We start from the raw sequence: 20,307 nt of genomic DNA on the forward strand, positions 1-20,307 counted from the left end.
GTCTCCCAGTTGCTGGGCAAACCTCAGAATTTGTTAACCAAGTGTTAGAGAAAACTGCGGAAGGCAATCCCACTGGAGGCCTTGTAGGACTAAGGATACCAACATCAAAAGTGTAATCAGCCTCATTGGACCACTGGTCAGAAATGTCTGTGTTTGTCACGTTGTTCATTGTAAATTTTCATTCTGTTTTGCATGTCAGTTTAGCATTATGTAAACATTTACAATTAGGTTACATTGTTTTAAGAACTAAGTAGCATAAGTGAAGCATGATCCAAAATACTTGATTATTACATTTTCAGAGCATAAACCGTTGGTTAAAACTGCTACTGGCATCAGAACTGAAACTCATACATTTAAGTAGATGTTTAGATACAGATTGCAAAATCTGTTAAATCAAAACATTTTGAAAGAGTGAAGATAATAGTAAATGCCAAATATTGTGGCAGGTTTATGCTCTGAGCCACACAAAAAAATTGAGGAAGCATTTTTTTAAACAGTCAGTTTAGATTGTTTTTAGAATTATTGCTTTTTGTTCTAATTTTCCACAACCATTAATCTCACTTGTACATGGCACAACCCAGCACTCATGCCCATGTGCCATATTAGATGTTCATTTTCCGAGCTCAATATGGTATATATAAATATATATATAAATATATATATATAATGTCTGTGCAAGTAAGAAAAAAAAGCATATTCTTTGTGCCTTGTATTTTGGGGAAACTATAAAACTGGTAATATTTTGTATGATGAAAACCCTAATGAGGAAAAACAAGATATATAGATGGAAAAATTATGGGGTTTAAATGTTTTTTTGTTCCAACTCTTTTTCAAATTTTTTGAATGTATATAGGACTATGTTGAAATGTAGATATATGCCACAGAGTCTGTGTATTGTATAAAAAACAAAACAAAAAAACAAACAAAAAAAAGATGGCTCTAGAAAACTCATATTTCGGTACTTGACCGGAAGAAGACAAATACTTGCACATTATTGCGATTGTTTTATTTTTTGTACCAAAGACAAATGCAACTGATATGGCATACTGCCAGTCTAAGTAAAGTTTTGCACAGCTTACATGATACTGTATGAATGTATGAAAAAAAGGAGAAAAAAAAGAAAAACGAAAAGGTCAGGGTTAGGGATCTTACTGAACTGTGAATTTTATTTCTGTTTGGGTCCAATTATCTACAGAAGGAGCATCCACACATACAGATATTATTTTGCTGTTCCTCTAGTTCGCTTCCATAGTAGATAAGTTGGTGGCCATTTAGGTGTCTATAAGTCTTTTTATTTCTGCACTTATTGTAGGAAATTTTAATATATTTCATTTTAGTAAGCTATTGGTAAAATAGTTTTTGACCTTGAAAATTAAAAAGTTTATTTAGCTTATTGTAGTATACTTCCACCAAACAACCAAAATACAGATTATTTTTATTGTATTATGTATATATATATGTAAAGACAGAAAAAAGCTAAATATATCTAATTCTTTAGTTGCCACTTTTCCAGTTGATGTATTATTGTGCATGTAATATTTTCAAAGATCAACACAAGCTTAAAACAAAAACAAAGATTTATAGATTTTTATATTTTTGTACAGGTATTTTCAAACTAGCTTCTTCAAACTTAACATGTGACTTATTCTTCTTCTATAGTTTCTAGAACTGAGAAATATTAACACATTTAGTTTTTAGGTGCTCTTTTTTGTTCACATAAAACAGCTTCATTAGTCAGTGTTTTAACTATGTTAAAGCTTTACCTCTTGATGAGAAATTTCTTATGTCAAGGCAACGTTATAAACCTTCCCTACAGATCTTTCCGTCCTGTCTCTCTTACTGTTTTATTTTCAAATCTTGTGTTTTGAACTCTGAAAACTGGTAGCTTAAAAATTATACCTTAAAAAAAATCCTATTTAGCCAGAAAAAAAAATACCAAAAATTTCCGACCTAGCTGCTGGGAAAGTATCTATTTCTCCAACTATTTCTCCATTACCCCTTGGAGAATTTATTTTTAATTATATTTTGTCTATACAGTGTGTTTCCTTTTCTGTTACTTTCTCCCTCCCCACCACACTTTCCCATTTGTAAGTGATAGCATATGAAGCTATAGCTTATAAAGGTTTGATTCTAAAACACACAGTAACAAGTGAGCAATGTTGCTTTCATGCTTCTTTGACATGAAAAAGAAACTCCAAGAAGGATTGTCTTAACACCTTAGCTGAACTGTGATGCACAAGATTACCCTGTGTGCTTGGTGGAAATGTACCTGGTTAGTGCATTCACACTAAACAGATAAGCTTAGATCTAATGGTTTAATAGAATGTAAGTTTATTGCGTAAAGTTTTTCATTTTTAGGTGAGAGAAGGCAAAGCACAGGTTTGTAACTTGGAGGTATATGAAGTTTTGACAGAATGTGTCTGGGAAATTGAAACATGTTCCAAAATATGGCAGTTTTGCAATCAGGTGAAAATCATTTCATGATAGAGATTCAGCATGATGAGGTTTATAAAATTGCCCCTTTCTAGCTGCTCTGTTAGGAATTCTGGTTTTTTATACCTTTTTCTTGTCTGCAAACCAGAATTTGATTTTTTGGTCTTGCATTTCAAAAAAAGACTTTGAATCTGTTTAGTAGATTCCATATCCTTGCATTTCAGTGTTTTATATGTACTACTTAAGTTAAATAGGTAAAAGCTTTTAAATAGTTGAGCTTTTTAATGTTGACACTTTATTTTGTACCTATTTATATATGTATGTATATCTTAGAAAAGCACTTTGTTAAAAAAAAATTGCATTTTATATGATTCCTGCCATTTGCTGCTAAATCTGGGCTGGTCAGAATGCTGCAGCGATACTTGATCTAAATAAAAACCTGGCAGTAAAATGTAGAGTGAAAGTTAAATCCTCTTGCTGTTTTAACTTTATCATAAAGATGACATAGGCAAGCTGTGCAGCTTTACATTTTAACCAGGGGACTCTGTGGCATTTAAAACCGTCTAGAAATGGTTGTACTTTAATGCCAGTAATAATCTGCTTCCTCTATTGTCATTAAAATATATACGTTTAGTGTATCACACAAACAAATCTTATAAGGGTAACGTAAAAACCCCAACAATTGTACGTGTTCTGTTTTTGAAAATTGTGGCATGTATTTTTGGGTGAAGATCATTAGAGAAGAGCTCTCTAAAGGTTTTCTGTGTTCATACATGGTATACAGATAGCTCATAATGAAGTCCAGAATCTTACTTTAAGTGAAGGCATTGTGAATTCACCTCAAATAAACCCATTGTTCCCAAAGCAATTATAAACTTTGACTCTAGTACTACTATGATTTAAAAAAACAAAAAACGTTCTTCCTCTTTTCAGATACACTGGATTCTTTATAGAGTTTGTCTCCATATGAAAGCATGCTGTCCAGTTGTTCTTGTTAAGATCTTGTCTGAGTTTTGAATTGGGTGCCACACTTTTTCAGTCAATATGATTGCTTGTTCTACTGTACCATGTACGATTCTTGTCCTCTCCTATATCCTTCATGACAGATTATGATGTGGCTTTATATTGTGCCTTACTTGTACATTTAAAACAAAACATCTTCATTCCCTTTCACTTCCTAAATCTTTCACTTTGACCTTTTCGGTAAGAGAATCAGAGCTATTATAAAAACATCATGAAGGATTTCAGATGGGTATGGTTTCAAATTCCCTCTCTTTATTGTTATTTTATATTTGTATGAAAGACCAGTTTTGAATGGTCTTTGAATATGAGGGGGAGAGATTAGCAGTAATTTCACTACATCCCTTTTTCCTAACTTTCATGAATTTGTCATACATCTTCTTTCTGATGCTTGACTTCATTTGCTCCTTAGCAATAGTCTGCATTTAAAGAAAGGTATGTTCAGTTCATCAGCTTGAAATTGACTATTTTCATTTTTCCAGAATTTTTTAGGAGAAGAGTACTCATTTTGTTTGTTTTATAAAACAGATGACAAGTCTCTTTAAAAGAAACAGAAGTACAGTACTTTTGAAATACAATGCTGTTAGTTTGGATTTCTTTTTTTATATATAATATTCATACAGTTATCTGATGTTTGCCTTCATTAATAAAGCTGTTAGTTTATTCACCAAAATGTCAAGAATGGATGTGCTTTTCTTTATTCCATACATTCAAAAATATTTTAGCTGCTAAGAGTTAGTTAACTTTCTAAGAAACGAAATCAAGTTGCCTTCAGCAGGAATTAACAAAAACTTATGTTCCCTTTCTTTATATAGTCTTCCTAAAATTCTGTTCAAGTATGTTCTAGTTAATTATGTAACAGAATGTTAGCATCTCTCCAAATCTTGAAACTTGAATTTTGAGAACGCATTGAATTATGCTTTCAGTGTTAAAGTTTCAAATTATCCTTCTAGTGAAGTCTATTGTGGAATACCATTTCCCATGGAACTAAGGCCATTTCCACAACTTTGCACAGAACTGCAGTCTTGTTCTTCCCTCGGATCATGACAAATAAGCCTCACACAGTGCCGTAATACTTGTGGATTCTTTTGTAATCTTTGTAATCTTAATAAGGGCATTATGAGAAGATGACTCCATGTTTTTTTAATATTTCAAACACATTGGGATGTAACCATGAATGTCAACTGTAGGAATGGTTGTTTCGTTTTAAGGAATAAGCATGTTGGGGGAAGATGATGAAAATGTACTACTGACAGTTTTACACTTCCATAGACAAGTGGGATTATGTGTTGAAGCATAATCCTCGTGCTTAGTAAACTGACTGAAATTGTAGAAATTACACCTAGGAACTGAATTATGCCAAATTGCCATTCCCTTTAGAAAAGAGAGATTTGGGGGTAGTGGTGAGGGAATAGAACCTTAAAACTACTTCCGAATAGTATTTCGGAATTGATGACTTGGTGACTAGTGAGGAACGTCAAAGTTGGGTATTTCAATGTGCCAAGTTTGGGTGAACTAAGTTTGCCTCTTTCATAACAATGTAAACACAATGGTGTAGTTAATTAAATTATGGGTGGATGTGAGCGGGACTGATTACTGTGTCTTGCCCTTCGCCCTTTGTTTTTTTCAGAACCAAATAACAGAAATGTATATGTGTGTACTGTATCTGCCTTTTCACCACATTTTTATGACACTGTATTCCACTGCCTGCTTTTTTTTTTTTCTTTTTTTTTTTTAACCTTCTTTTCCTAGGTTTTGTCCTATAACTTAGCATTTGTGGTTAACAGTGATACTAGGGCTGACTGCACATAAGACGTCACAAGAGAAGAGCGGAAGGGCAAGAATTCAAAGTGTTTGTTCATACAATGTGGCGACCTCTTTTGCATAGTTGCGTAGGATCCTGTTTGTAATGCTATCATAAATATTCTGTAGTTTTGTTCCCCCCTCCCCTAACTGGAGCTATGAAACTTTTTATTGGATTCAGTCTTGTCTATTGTCTAGAAAGAATTTTATCTCGTTGACGCATGAGCTGTTTAAAAATTATTCTATTAAATGTTGGTTAATAGTTGTGCAGTTTTTCTTTTCAGAAGAAAAGGCATTTCAAACGTTGCCTTTGTTTTCTGTCACCTTCCAACCCCTCAGCACTTCTAGTCAGATACAGATTCATCAGTGTATGCAACATCCTTTGTAATTTAAAATAAAAAAAGATGAAAAGAAAAGGTTTTGAATTGTTTGCCTCATGCTTTTGTCCTTCCTTTTTCTGTTGCTTTTCTGTTGCTTTCCAAGGTGATCATCCACCCTTCAGAATAACCCACTGTAACAAAATTCCAAACTAGAGACAGCAGTGAACTCTTGATCACGCTGCCCCTCTCTTGGTGTAGTGTACAAACAGCTAACATTTTTTTTTTTAACACTTTGGGCTGCTTTTTCAATACTTTAGTTAAATTTAGCTATTACGTAGAATTATTCATTGACAAAAACATTTACATTCTTTATAGTTTAGAGCATAGTTTAGTTTATCCTTATTTCTCCTCCTTGATTCTTTGGCCAAGCGATTTCTCTGAGGGAGAGAAGGTATTTTGAGTCTCTCCTGACTTAAGCCTTTGTATGTGTTTGTGTGTTTCATAATTCTAAGAAGGTCCCCAAGCTAGGCTGGGCATACACATAGAACTTTTAAATCAGGGGACCTGAGTAAACACCACTGTAGCAGTGTGTTCCTTCGGCCAACAAACATTTGTTTAGCATTTTCTCTGCCAAGACTTGTGCTACGTACTGGCCAGAAGGAGACTAAAGAGACCGCCACTAACGTTTAGTCTGCTGAGGGAGGCCACGTGTGAACAGGGCCACAAAACAACACAAGAGCTGTTAAACACGCAAAGGGTTCTAGGTACGTTACCGCAGAGGTATTTGCAAGGACACTGGTACCACATCAAGCGGGGTATGTTAAGAGAATTGACAGGCTGTGTGCATGACGTCCCTGGTCCCTTGAAGAAGCCCTTTTTGCTTCATTTGAGTGACACTGAGGCTGTCAGGAAGCAAAGTGGGCCTAGCCTCTCATGGACTGGTTCTGCTTCAGGACTTGACCTCACAGGAGCCTCTATCAGAGTCCGGGAACTTTAAGGAGCTGGGTGAGCCAGCCCTTCCAGTATAGCTCTTAGGAAACTAAACCTTCTGTTAGGTAGCACCCAGTGAGATGGGTTGTTCAATTGTCCCTCGTTGCCCACATTGATTTCGGAACCAGGAGAGCACCTTAGAAAAACATTAGTTGGGAAGTACTTTAATATCCCAGCTGTAAGGTTCAGAATAGGAAGAAGGCATTAGAAAGTCCTAGAAGGCTAGGGTGGCATTCGTTAAGCCCCTGCTAGGTGCTTTCCTATCAGGGAACTCACCTGCTGCTCTCTGTGGCCCAGTGAGGTGGGTGATCATGTCCATTTTACAAAAGAGACTAGACCCAGATGCAGGGACTCACCCCAGACCCAGCTTAGATGATACAGAACTCCAATTCAAATGGCAATCTGCTTGCAGCACTCAGAGACAATCTATACTCCTCTGTAAGGGACCTGGCCAAGTCACTGGCAATATTTGGATGGATGTCTGTGTAGGAGGGAGATAATGGGCTTAGGGTCTGGAAACCAGAAAGAACTAAAGCCAGAACCTAGTAGATGCAGTAAACAAAAGCTAGCCTCAGGATCAGTAGGTAAAGGTGACGGAAGCAAAACAGCATTGGCAGTAGTCAGTGATGGGGAGTGCGGGTCACCAAATTGTATCTATCCCTCAAAGATGGCCTCTAGCTGAAGGCCTTAGAATTGAGTCTTTTTTGTTAGAATGGAGTACGTTGGAGGGTGGAGAAGAGAGGAACTATGTTTTCTCTCATTGCCTCATGGAGATGCAATTGGCGACTGTTGGTTGCAGAGGAATTTCCAGCAAGAAGCATGATGGGAAAGGGGCTCAAGGTCATGTGGGCCGCTCTACTGCGTGCAGAGTTTGGGTTTCTTCAATGTCCTGAACAGGGAGCTTCTACTTGAGGATCCAAAACGTTTGACCTGAAAAATGTCAACCTCAGTTTCTTTAAAAGGTTTTAATCTTAAAATGTCTCCAGGAATGAACTTAACAGAAAATGTACAAGCTCTGAAGAAAACATTAAAATACTATGAAGGATACAGAAGAAGACTTGAACAAGTGGAAAGATAGACCAAGTTCTTGAATAGGAACAGTCAACAGCATAAACCTGTCAGTCCTCCTAATTTAAATGAACAATTCAGTGCCACCCCAATAAGACATACCAATACGATTTCAAAAAACTAAAGTTCACATGGGGAAAAAAATGGGGTGTTCGATCCTAACAGGTATTAAAACACATAAAACTAATATTAAAACAGTGTCATTTTGGTGAATGAATGAATAGGCCAACAGAATAGAATGGAAAGTATAGAAATAGATTCAGATGTATTTATATATTATAAATAATATAAATTATTAATTTATGTTATTTATATTTAATTTATATGGTAAGTGTGGCATCTGAAACCAGTGAGAAAAAGATGGATTGTTCAGAAAATAGTGTTGGAACAACTGGGTAACCCTCTGGAGAAAGTAAACTTGGCTCTGTATCTCACACCATAAGCCAACACATATTTCAAAATGGGTAAAGATCTAAATGTAAAAATAAAATCTCAAATAAAACTTTTTTAAGGCCCAAAACACCATAAAAGCCAAGTCAAAATTCTATAGACTAAGAGACAAAGCTCATTTCTAGGGGCAAATCCTCCTAATATCTAAAGAACTCTGGGAGCTGATGTGAAAAAGACTGACAACCTACTAGAAAAACAAGCAGATAGTAGAATAAATACAAGTAGTTCTCAACTTCATTCATGATAAGAAATGAAAATTGAAAGATGGCATTTTTCACTTAATCAGATTGGCAAAAATCCCAGTGTTTGTTAACACACCATGTGTACGAGGCCGTGAGAAAGCAGGCATTTGTACCACATTGCTGGTGGGAGTGTAAATTGATATAACTTCTATGAAGAGCAATTCAGTAGCATGTATCAGAATTTTTAAATGCATATACCCTTTGACCTAGCAATTCCACTTTTTCTGGGCAAGTCATTATCTCTCTGTGCCTGTTTCCTCATCTGTAAAAAGTGGATAACTCTACCTCACAGGGTTGTTGTGAGAGTTAAGTTAGAATGATACACATAGAGCACTTAGTACAAAGTACCTGGCACAAGGGAAGTGCTCCACAAATGTCAGTAATATAATAATAGCAGTCATGTGCATTGCATTCTTACCATGTACCACATTACTACATTGTGCTTGGTGCTTTTTATGTATTACCTCTTTTAATCTTTCACTCAGTGCTGTGATCACCAGCATTTAGCCTCTGAGGAGACTGAAGCACAGAGATGTGAAGTGGGTTGTCAAGCAGGATTCAAGCCAGGGCAGATGCTCAAGCCTGCAATATACAGCCTGTTTTTTAGGTGCAGTGGGGTGATGTACACCGTAAGGGAGGGTGTTCCCTCCAAGGCCTCAGGTCCAAAAAGAGCTTGAAGAATCCAGGAAGGAGACAGGGGTGGGTGGGGTACCTGATGCCCTTGAGGTCCAGCTAAGAAACTTGGATTAGTTAATAAGAAAAATACAATGAAAGAGCCTCCATCTGTTGAGGGTCTATTCTTAATTATTTCCATCAAAACTACATTAATCCATCAAAACTACTCCAGCGAGGTAAATTTATTAAATCCAATTGTACACAAAAGGGAACCACCAGGAGCCAGTGAAGGGGTGTAAGCTGGAATGTGACTTGATCAGTTGTGCGTTTTAGAAAGATCCCTTGGACCGTGGGCTGGACTGACAGGAAGTACCCTAGCAAACTGCCTTGAATTCCATACATTTAAAAAAGTAATGATAACAACATTTGTCTTTGTTTTCTTTCACTCCTCAATTTATATTCACTGTAGAAAATATGAAAAATACAAGAAAGTTTAAAGAAATATAAAAAACTGTTAATTCCACCTTCCAGAGACATCCCAATTGATACTTTTCCTCCAGTCTTTTTCCCCCCTCTATGCAAAAAATATGCAGTCATTAGAATGACTGATGGGCGGAAGAGAGGCCCCTGTTAAAGCCTTGCTGATAATTCCCTCCTCTCTTTCTCTCCGCCTTACTAGGTCCACACCAAGAGGCCGACTGATTTTTCCCACGAGTCAGGGAAAGTCCACACGACTCGACGCTACCATCCTCGCTCGCCGCAGGCCGGTCTCTAGGGGGCGCTGCCGCAAGACCCGACGGGGAAGAAGGAAGCCGGTGCGAAAACGCGTTGGAACTTGGGCACCGCGGCAGCCCGTAGCCGGCTTTCCCAACATGGCGGTTCCCCAAGACGTCCACGTCAGGATCTGTAACCAAGAGATTGTTAAATTCGATCTGGAGGTGAAGGCGCTTATCCAGGTACTAATGCCCGGGCCCCACGCCGGGGTCCAGAAGCCCTAAACCCAAGCTCCACTGGCCTTCTGTGAGGTCGGCGGTCTCACTCCCGAGCTTTTCCCCCTTGGTCCCGTCCCCTTCGTCCCCTTGACCATTGGCCTTGATACTCCATCTGGCTGCCGTTGGCTCGCCCTATTCCGGGACACCCCCTCCACCTCAGCCCCGACCAGGCTTCCCCTTTGTGGCTTCTCCCCTACACACCTCTGGCCGTCGCCTCGCCCCCCCGACAGCCTCAAAGCTTACCTGTCATCCTGCTTGGCCCCGCCTTCTGATACCGTTCTCTCCATCCTTTGGTAGCGTCCTGGAAGCCATTAGCCTCGCCCCCTGCTGGCCAGCTCCCTGGGTCCGATGCCCCGTGGCACCAAAGGTCACCTGGCATGGGAGGCACCGTTCGTTACGTGAAACGAACGTCACCTGGACCGTAGTTGAGATTGTTGTAAATGAGGAAATCGAGTCTGCCTGGATCAGAAAGCAGATACTGGCAAAACTGGGACCCGGACAGGGAAAGTCAGTCTGTAGAAAAGACTTAAGAGTCTACTCTTTCGTTTAACAGATGGGGTAATTGAGGTCCTTTGCCTTAAGCCAATTAAGGGTAGAAGGTAGTATTGCAGTAAACCAATTGGCCAAGGCGAGAGTTAGGAATGTAGAAATGGTTCCTTGAGTTTAGCAAAAAGAAACCAAAAGTTTAAAACCTTCCTTTTAGGCAGATCGTTTCCATTTCCAACGAATGTTACTAACCATTCGATGTAGACTCACAGTTTGCAACTAGCTGTCGTAAAAGGTGAAGGAAAGTAAGGCTACCCACGGAAATCAGATGCAAAATAAACCAAATTAATAGCTTATTATATGTTGCAAGGACTGTGATTTAACGAGTAATCCAGAGAACAAGTGAGGCAACTTGATGCAAACATTTAAACTTCTTGAACTTCACGTTTCCCATGTGTAAACTACAAAACATCTGGGCCAATTCTAGAAAAATAAATTTAAGATTCAGAACAAATGAAATTGCCTTTTCACATAATCTAAATTGCTTAAGTGCCCTTTTGCATTTTCCAACATTTGCATTCTCGTGATGAGAACAATTGATTATAGCTAGATTTAGCATACTCTTACTGTGTTCCAGCTCCTCTGCTAAACCCTTTACATAGGTACCTGGTCTGTGAAGTGGGTATGTTGTGATGAGGAAACTGAGGCACAGAGGACTCAGTAACTTTCAAGGTTACACAGCTAATAAACTGCTACTACCAGAATTTGAATCCACATAATCTGGCTCTAGGGCCTGCTTTAAAACCTGGCCCTGGGATGAGGTCTCCATAGACCTCTACGAGCTGGAGGAGGAGTATTACTCGTCTAGCTCAAGTCTTTGCGAAGCTAATGGTCTGCCTCTGTGTGAAGCTTACTGGAGGCTGGACCTCAACACAGACTCCGCTGACGGCCTCTCATTCCCTCTGCCGGCATTCCCAGAGTCCAGTGCTGGCCCCCTGCAGGCTGCAGCCCCTGCCCACTCCCATGCCGGTGGCCCCGGCCCCACGGAGCACGCCTGAGCCTCCCAGGCCTCCCCTCCCCGGGCCTCTAGGGTCTTAGGAATGAAATCCAGTGCTCCCCTCTGGGCCCACCACAGCCTCAACTCCCTTCAGCCTTGGGGAGCCGCCGTGGCCTCTTTGGGAACTGTGTCAGCCCAGGACAGCCCACCTAGGAGTGTTGGGGGAAGGCAGTGCCCCCAACCATGCTGGGGTGGCCCATCCTTCCTCGAGTCGTCACCTCTTATTTGCTACCTTCCTGTCTGGCTGGATGGAAGGAAGTTTCCAGGATAGTTTGTCCTGTTGAGGACCTAACAGCGGGGCAGGGTTGATGCCCAGCATTGGGAGACCTGATCTGAGCATGGTGTTTACAATGGCAGGGAGGATGGAAGTGCTCAGAGTGGACAGTACTAGGTAAGGCCAGGCCCCCATGCAGAGCTCTGCCCGCTACCTTGCCCTGAGGCTCTCTGCGCTAGCTGACTGCCCCTGCAGGGCTGTGGGGAAAAAGGGGCTGCCCACTCTTGCAGAAGTCAGGCAGGGTCCTTCCTAATTCCGCTGCTGCACACATTTTGGTTATTTTTGTATTGAGACTGTTGAATAAAACCAGCTCCGCCCTTTTGCAAAAAAACCAAAAAAACAAAAACAAAAAACCTGGCCCCGGTAATTTTGAATGTCCAGAAACAAATTCTAAATCTACCTTCAAACATGTCTATAAACAGTGTGATTTATAATAGATGGTTTGTAAAATTAGATCGAGAAGTTAATCTTGTCATATGATGCCAGGAATTTAGCATCCTGATTTTCAAGTTGGAAAGATCTAAAGTTATAGTATCTCTTTCGGATGTTTATTCTTGTCAGATGTATAAGCTGCTTTAAGTCTTTCATAATGGCTGGGTGGCGTTTTGTTAAACTTCAAGAACTAATAAGTCAAGACAATTTTGTTTCTATCTATGCTTTTATGTTGCTTGCTCAGAGTTAACCTAAAGAGGGATGAGAAAATGTAAATTATAATGTTTTTGCTTGTGTTGCAGAGGTAAACAGCAAAGATCAGGATGAATCACAGTCAGTAGGCCAAACTTAGTTGTGCTGTAAGCCAACTCTCTCACTGTACAGCTGGTGTCATTTCATTTCATTGTCTTGAGAAAGACCTCTTCATCTCTTCAATGTCTCCTAGGATATTGGAGATTGTTCAGGACCATTAAGTGCACTTACCGAACTGAATACTAAAGTGAAAGAGAAGTTTCAACAGTTGCGGCACAGAATACAGGTGAGTGTCTGCAGAGCTGGGGTGCTGAAACTGGGTGACGATGAACGGGGCTCGGAACTGGGACTAACCTCTGCTCGAGGGCTGTCCAGGTCCTTCAGTGGATGTTCAGACAGGGGAGTAGTAAACGTTTAGACAGTGGAGGTAACTGTACTAACCTGCTATCCAGGTAAAAATGAGGGACTTTTGAATGCACAGCACTACCAGCTATGTTACAGGTAGATAGTAGGGACACCATTGTCCTGGGAATTTTTCAACTTGAAAACTCTGAGGTCACTTGCATTACTTTCTTTTCTCTACCGCTCTCTCCAACCCATCCACCTCAATCCATTACCAGTGTCCCCTGGTTTTTTTTTTCGTGCTGTCACTTTGCCCAGCCTCTTCCTCTCTATTCCTGTAGTCTCCAATCACATCAGATGCATATGTAACAGTCCTGAATTCGACTAGGGTATATGTGCTGTCTCCAAAAACAATAGAGTGAGAAAAGTAGCAGTCTGAATAGCATGGGTGTTTCTGTGCTGTGCCCTGAGTGAGGGTAAGATGGGTGGCATGGATCTGGCCATTCCTGTCTGGGTCTTGGGGCACCTGGTCTCGCTGCATATGGTTCTTGGATTTAAAGACTTGTGCTTTTTTTATGACATGGCCCCAAATGCCAGCCAATAACCCTGTTTTTGCTTACCAGAAGAAGACAGTCTGTTCCAAAGATGATAGAAAAACTGGCAGTTTGGCCCCTGAAAAACAGTATGTCTGTGTCCTGTGCATTGCTTCCTAAGGGATTTTCAAGGGCAATTTTGGCAATATGCAGTTTTTGTCAAAGGAGTTCACTTTAAGATATCAGCAATGTCACTGAACCTGGCTGATCTCTTTACACCTCCATCTCTAGTGCTGATTTAATCATTTTAATTTTTTAATTTAGACAGGCTGTTACTTTCACATGTTTTTTATATATGCATATATGTGTGTAAATATAGGCAGGCAGGAAAAAGTGCAGTGAAAATCTTAGGTGTGCCTCCTTATTTGTTCTCTGTTCCCCTCCTCCAAATAGGTAACCACTCTTGTATGTTACTTATGTATCTTTCCATAGTTTCTCTACTCAGATACTAAAAAAGACAAATGTTTTCTTATTTCTTTCCCATTTCTCATCTAAAAGGTAGCAGACTAAAATACCATTTTTAAAAATAATTTATTTATTTATTTATTTATTTTTGGCTGTGTTGGGTCTTCATTTCTGTGCGACGGCTTTCTCTAGTTGCGGCAAGTGGGGGCCACGCTTCATCGCGGTGCGCGGGCCTCTCACTGTCGCGGCTTCTCTTGTTGCGGAGCTCAGGCTCCAGATGCGCAGGCTCAGTAATTGTGGCTCACGGGCCCAGTTGCTCCGCGGCATGTGGAATCTTCCCAGACCAGGGCTTGAACCCGTGACCTCTGCATTAGCAGGCAGATTCCCAACCACTGCGCCACCAGGGAAGCCCTAAAATACCATTTTTAAAGTTAATATGTATAGGAAATCTTTCCATGTCAGTATTGGGAAGCTTCCTCATTCTTTTTTTATAGCCATAATTTATTTTTGGCCTGTCCTCTGTCAAAGGGCATTTATTTGGACTGATTTTTGCTTTTTAAAGCAAATTTATTCCATAAAAGACCTTTTTTCAACTCATATGACTTCAGCTCTCCAACCACACTCACCACCTTAAGTATTTCCTTGTTCTTTCTGTTTAAGTTTCTGTGTGCTCACCCAGCGTTTATGTCCTTCACTAAGTAAGATAACCTCAATACATTTACACATTTGTTATGTCCCTCCCTCCCGATCATCAGCTCTTCAACCACTAGTGTACACCTGGCACCTAGTAAGGCCCTAATAATTTTGCACATGGTCAGTGAATATTGACTCCATCCCAGTTTTAATCTGCATCTCCAAACATTTATTAGTGTATAAACAAGCATATAAATAAATAAATTAGTATATAAATGAGCTAATAGTTTATGTTTTTGCATCAATAGCTTGATTAAAACTGGAACTTGTTTTAATTTGAAAGCCAAAAGTATGACATGACCAGACAGGGAAGGACAAATATCATATGATATCACTTACACGTGGAATCTAAAGAGTAATACAAATGAACTTATTTATAAAAACAGAAATATACTCACAGACATAGAAAACAAACTTATGGTTAACAAAGGGGAAAGGGTGGTGGAGGGATAAATTAGGAGTTTGGGATTAACAGATACACACCACTATATAGAAAATAGATAAACAACAAGGATTTACTGTATAGCACAGGGAACTATATTCAAATCTTATAATAACCTATAATGGAAAAGAATTGGAATATATATATATATAACTGAATCACTTTGCTATATACCTGAAACTAACACAATATTGTAAATCAACTATACTTCAGTTAAAAAAATATGACATGAGACTCAAGGTATATTGACATCTTTAATTATAGTCTGTCTGATAGTTCCATCATCTGAAGTTCTTGGGGGTCTCAGACAGCTGGTTGTTAGGTCTGCTGTCCGTCACTGTGGTGGACGGTTGGGTCCTGGTGTTTGGTTATTTTGGGCTCTGAGTACTCCTCTTCAGAAGCCCTTCCTGGTGGGACTTTTGTGTGGCCTGAATTGAAGGCAAGTCTCTTCAAAGGTTTTTGCATTTGCTTTTGCCAGGTCTCCTGGGATTATCACAAGTCTGGGAGCACTTTTATGTTCATTTCTCCTTGTGGAGTTTCTGAAGCCACTCAGGGAGTATGAATTTGAATCCTAGATCAGTGTGAGGGTAGCTCCATGGTTATATATTCTCAGGGAAGATATTTTGTATCCCTCTAGCCAGACCCCATAGCAAAAAAGGACAAGCTTCCACATTTTCTCTGTGCTGGGTGACAGACATTTTCCTAGTTCACTTTTTCACTGAGGGTGTATCCCTTTGTGGTCCTGGCTTTGTGGTGTTCTCAGTTCCAATTCCTGGCCTCAAATGGCCAAGGCTTCATTTTCTGTCCCCACATAGACATTATTTTTTGTTTGTTTTTTTATAACTATTTATTTATTTGGTTGTGCTGGGTCTTAGTTGCAGCAGGTGGGCTCCTTAGTTGTGGCAGGTGGGCTCCTTAGTTGCAGCTCGAGGACTCCTTAGTTGCAGCTCACCTGCTCCTTAGTTGTGGCAGGTGGGTTCCTTAGTTGCTGCTCGCTGGCTCCTTAGTTGTGGCATGTGAACTCTTAGTTGCGGCACGCGTGTGGGATCTAGTTCCCTGGCCAGAGATCGAACCTGGGCCCCCTGCATTGGGAGCGTGGAGTCTTAACCACTGCGCCACCAGGGAAGTCCCCCCACATGGACTTTAAAACCCTCTTTGCCGCCAGTCTAAAATGAAATATGTACAGAGATTGAGAGTAAGCATGTAGCAACAGCAGTGTGGTATTTCCATCATATTTCAGAGTGGAATCAGTAGGCTCCTATATAGTCGTATTTTTTTCCTTTTCTTTTCAGGCATGCCCTAGATTAGAGAAGTGTATCTCCTGCTCCAGGGCAGCCTCACATCCCTCACAGGAAGACCGCCCTGGCTCTTAGTCCCCTTCTGGTTTTGTGGTCCTGGGGATGCTCCTTACTTTCCTGCAGACTGAGCTATCTATGTAAAAGGATGTTTGTTGTATGTGAACTGGCATTCCTAGGTCTTCCGTTCTAGGAGGGTTTTCTTTTTTCTAATATTTATTTATTTGGCTGCATCAGGTCTTAGTTGTGGCATGTGGGATCTCTCGTTGCAGCACGCGGGCCCTTCATTGCGGTGCGCAGGCTCCAGAGGGTGCGGGCTTAGTAGTTGAGGCATGTGGGCTTCTCTCTAGTTGTGGCACGCGGGCTCAGTAGTTGCAGCACGTGGGCTCTCTAGTTGTGTCGCGTGGGCTTAGTTGCCCTGTGGCACGTGGGATCTTAGTTCCCCGACCAGGGATCAAACCCGCATCCCCTGCATTGGAAGGCAGATTCTTAACCACTGGACCACCAGGGAAGTCCCTAGGAGGGTTTTCAAGTGCTGTTGCATAACTGATAGAAATAGAAGTGCTCTCCGGTTTTGTATTAGCTTTTAAAGTCATTTTAATTTAGAGCTGTTTTCCCCCCACAGGAGCTTGAGCAGTCGGCTAAAGAGCAAGACAAAGAATCGGAGAAGCAAGTTCTGCTCCAGGAAGTGGAGAATCACAAAAAGCAGATGCTCAGGTAGGTAGGGCCTGGCCTCCTGCTAGTGGCCTTGGCTGGGTTGCCTGCTCCCTGTGAGGCTTGTGCCAGGGTTTGCCTAATAAACCTAGCTTAATGACTCAGTTGTGCCATTTATACACAGACTGGATGTAATTCTCAAAGCTGGGGGGCAAGCAGGGGCTGCTGGGTAAGTGAGACTGTGCATAGTTTACAAAAGCGTATTTAACATTATATTGTATTTTATATTTTTTAAAAAGCCAAAAAATGGTTGCTTTTGTAATACAAGGTCCGTTTTTTTTTTTTTTTTTTTTTAATATTTATTTATTTGGCTACACTGGGTCTTAGTTGCAGCACGCAGGATCTTCGTTGGTGCGTGCAGGATCTTTAGTTGCGGCATGTGGGCTCTAGTTCCCTGACCAGGGGAATGAGCCTGGGTCCCCTGCATTGGGAGCAGGGAGTCTTAACCACTGGACCACCAGGGAAGTCCCAGTAATACAAGGTTCTTTTTAATCTGAAGAGAATTGATATCTTAAGAAGACGGACCAAAATGCAGAAAGTTTTTTGTTTTTTTTTAAAATTAATTAATTAATTTATTTTTGGCTGTGTTTTGGGTCTTTGTTTCTGTGCGAGGGCTTTCTCTAGTTGCGGCGAGCGGGGGCCACTCTTCATCGCGGTGCACGGGCCTCTCACTGTCACGGCCTCTCTTGTTGCGGAGCACAGACTCCAGACGCGAAGGCTCAGTAGTTGTGGCTCACGGGCCCAGTTGCTCCGCGGCATGTGGGATCCTCCCAGACCAGGGCTTGAACCCGTGTCCCCTGCATTGGCAGGCAGACTCTCAACCACTGCGCCACCAGGGAAGCCCTGTAGAAAGTTTTGAATGGGACTTTATGTTAAAAAATGAAACAAAAATATGTAAATAAGCTTATGTTAAATAAAATTGAGGTTTTCATTGCAGCTATCTGCTAATCCTTGATTATATAACTGAAGGTATGTGCTATTTCTTGGTATTGAAATTGGGGGACTTATCCAACAAAATTGTCTGATAGCATGAAACTACCTGACCCTTCACATTTGATGTTTGCACCACAATCAAAAAGAAGGTTGTTATTGCAAAAATATTTGAGGGCCCCATCAACTTTTCCAAGCACCTGGTAGCCAGATCCTTCTCTTTTGAAGTCCCTATCAGTGTCACCATCCTTGTAGGTTTTCTCTTCATCCTTGTTAATTGGACTAACTCTGTCACATCTGTATTTGTCTATGGCTTTGCTTCTGATTTGAGTAATTCTCCAGCATCATCCTTGCTGACAGCAGCTCTGTTTATAACGCCCAGCCGTCAGTAGGATAGGGACTGACAAAGACATGGGCATGGTAGAGGCTCCTGTGAGGAGGGAGGGATGTGTGAGTGGGGACCAGTGAGACTTTGTGTCATGATGGCTTTCCTTTCCCTAGGCCACCATGGGGACTCAGATTATAAACACTGAGTAAAGAAGACCCCTTGTGTAAAATCTAGCAAGTTAACACCAGCAAAATCACCTCAGCATGGGTTTAAAGTTGCGAGTGACCATTCAGGATGTGGAATTCCAGGGTAGAGGAGAGAAAGCAGTAAATTAATACTTTGGCGATTTTGTGTTGAAACAGTACTTGTGCTTACCTGGGTTATCGTGCTTGTCACACTATACAGTAAATATTTTTGCTTGTTTTTCTCCCCAGTAAATGTGAGTCCCTGAGGGCAAGCACTATTGTTCATTCATCTCTGCATTGCAGGGCCCAGCAGAACTCCTTTGTAAACAGTTGAAAATGTAATTGATTCTTTTAAAATATCAGGTGTGAGACAGCATAGCAGATGCTGGTCAGGCATCAGAGAGCTCATTTGAACACTTTCAACATAGAGGTGCTATTCAAAACCACCCTATCAGTTTGTGTACTCTCATTTGCCTCTTTAAATATTCCGGGGGTTAGCACAATTGATTTTGAGCCAGCTGCATAAGAGTTCTAGTGCATGAGTTTGATTCTCCGAGGAGCCCAGTTAACTTTTTTATAGTCCATCAAACAAAGGCCTCACTCTAATGTAAATTGGTGCAGCCACTATGGAAAACAGTATGGAGGTTCCTCAGAAAACTAAAAATAGACTTACCATATGATCCAGCAATCCCACTTCTGGGCATATACCCGGACAAAACTATAATTCGAAAAGATACATGCACCCCTATGTTGATGTAAATAGCAGCACTATTCACAATAGCCAAGACATGGAAACAACCTAAGTGTCCATTGATAGATGAATGGATAAAGAAGATGTGGTACATATATACAATGGAATATTACTCAGCCATAAAAAAGAACGAAATAATGCCATTTGCAACAAACCTAGAGATTATCGTACTAAGCAAAGTAAGTCAGAAAGAGAAGGACAAATACCATATGATATCACTTATAAGTGGAATCTAAAATACGACACAAATGAACGTATCTATGAAACAGATAGACAGACTCACAGACAGAGAGAACAGACTTGTGGTTGCCAAGGGGGAGTGGGGGAGGGAAGGACTGGGAGTTTGGGATTAGTAGATGCAAACTAGTATATATAAGATGGATAAACAACAAGGTCCTACTGTATAGCACAGGGAACCATATTCAATATCCTGTGATAAACCATAATGGAAAAGAATATGAAAAAATATATATATATACGTATAACTGAGTCACTTTGCTATTCAGCAGAAATTAACACATTATATATCAACTATATCAACATTATATATCAACTTCAATAAAATATTTTTTTAAAAAAAGACCCCACTCGAACTCCAGGGAACTGTTCACCAAATTTGAGTTGTTTCTTACAAGGAGATGAGGTAAAAAATGTAAATAAATCATGTCAGACTGGACTCTTCTAATACAGTGTGTTTGTGTTGTCCATGATTGGTCTGTGGTTTGTAAAGAACAGCAAATCTTGAAGAAATACTGAAGAAAACTGTCTTATAATGATTTTTCTACTTCCTGTTACACATACTGATTGAGCAGCTAATGGGCCAATAACTGTTGTTCTGGGTACTGGTGATACAAAGATGAGCGAGGCATGGTTCTCGAGGAACAGGACCAAGCCGCACACAAGGCAAGGCAGTAATGTGTAAGAGATAACCTTGAACGGGGCCTCGTGTGCCCCGCTGGGAAGTCTGGATGTTACCCTGAAGTCTGGAGCCATTGTGGGCTGTAAACAGAGGCATGCTATGGCCAGGTTGCTCCCTGTGGCTGTCCTGGGGGGAGAGGGACAGTTAATGGGCGGTAGGAGAACAACCCAGAGACAGCCTCCAGGATCCAGACAAGAGGTGTTGGAGCCTGAGCTGGAGCAGTTGCTGGGGCATCCAAGAGGAGGAAGTGGTGGGAGGTGGGGATGGACCCTGGGC

General features: G+C 40.7%; 2 protein-coding genes and 2 long non-coding RNA genes across 8 annotated transcripts in view; 2 read left to right on the top strand and 2 right to left on the bottom strand.

The window, feature by feature from the left end:
* CREBRF (CREB3 regulatory factor) overlaps positions 1–5,672 on the top strand; it is a 61,596-nt gene extending 55,924 nt beyond the window's left edge. For 4 of the 5 annotated variants that reach the window (XM_082381105.1, XM_082381109.1, XM_082381107.1 and 1 more), the window contains one exon: positions 1–5,672. In XM_082381105.1, the coding sequence (XP_082237231.1) occupies positions 1–116 (116 nt within the window). In that variant the 3' untranslated portion in view covers positions 117–5,672. The other variant, XM_082381108.1, reaches the window with a different exon arrangement.
* Positions 1–20,307, bottom strand: part of LOC309623865 — a 543,116-nt gene that overhangs the window by 113,857 nt on the left and 408,952 nt on the right. The gene's annotated exons all lie outside the window — the stretch shown is intronic.
* Positions 2,782–11,946, bottom strand: LOC309623858. The gene is made up of 2 exons (XR_014241692.1): positions 10,177–11,946; positions 2,782–9,845 (listed from the first exon to the last, which is right to left on the bottom strand). It is a non-coding gene; the product is annotated as an uncharacterized lncRNA (long non-coding RNA).
* Positions 9,550–20,307, top strand: part of BNIP1 (BCL2 interacting protein 1) — a gene marked incomplete at its 5' end in the record, with an annotated part of 19,524 nt that continues 8,766 nt past the window's right edge. The window contains 3 exons of the mRNA XM_082381111.1: positions 9,550–9,897; positions 12,628–12,720; positions 16,830–16,921. Of these exons, the coding sequence (XP_082237237.1) occupies positions 9,550–9,897; positions 12,628–12,720; positions 16,830–16,921 (533 nt within the window). The remainder of the gene's footprint in view (positions 9,898–12,627; positions 12,721–16,829; positions 16,922–20,307) is intronic.

Source organism: Balaenoptera borealis, assembly GCF_965194805.1.
Source record: "Balaenoptera borealis genome assembly, chromosome: 2".
NCBI classification, from domain to species: Eukaryota; Metazoa; Chordata; class Mammalia; order Artiodactyla; family Balaenopteridae; genus Balaenoptera; species Balaenoptera borealis.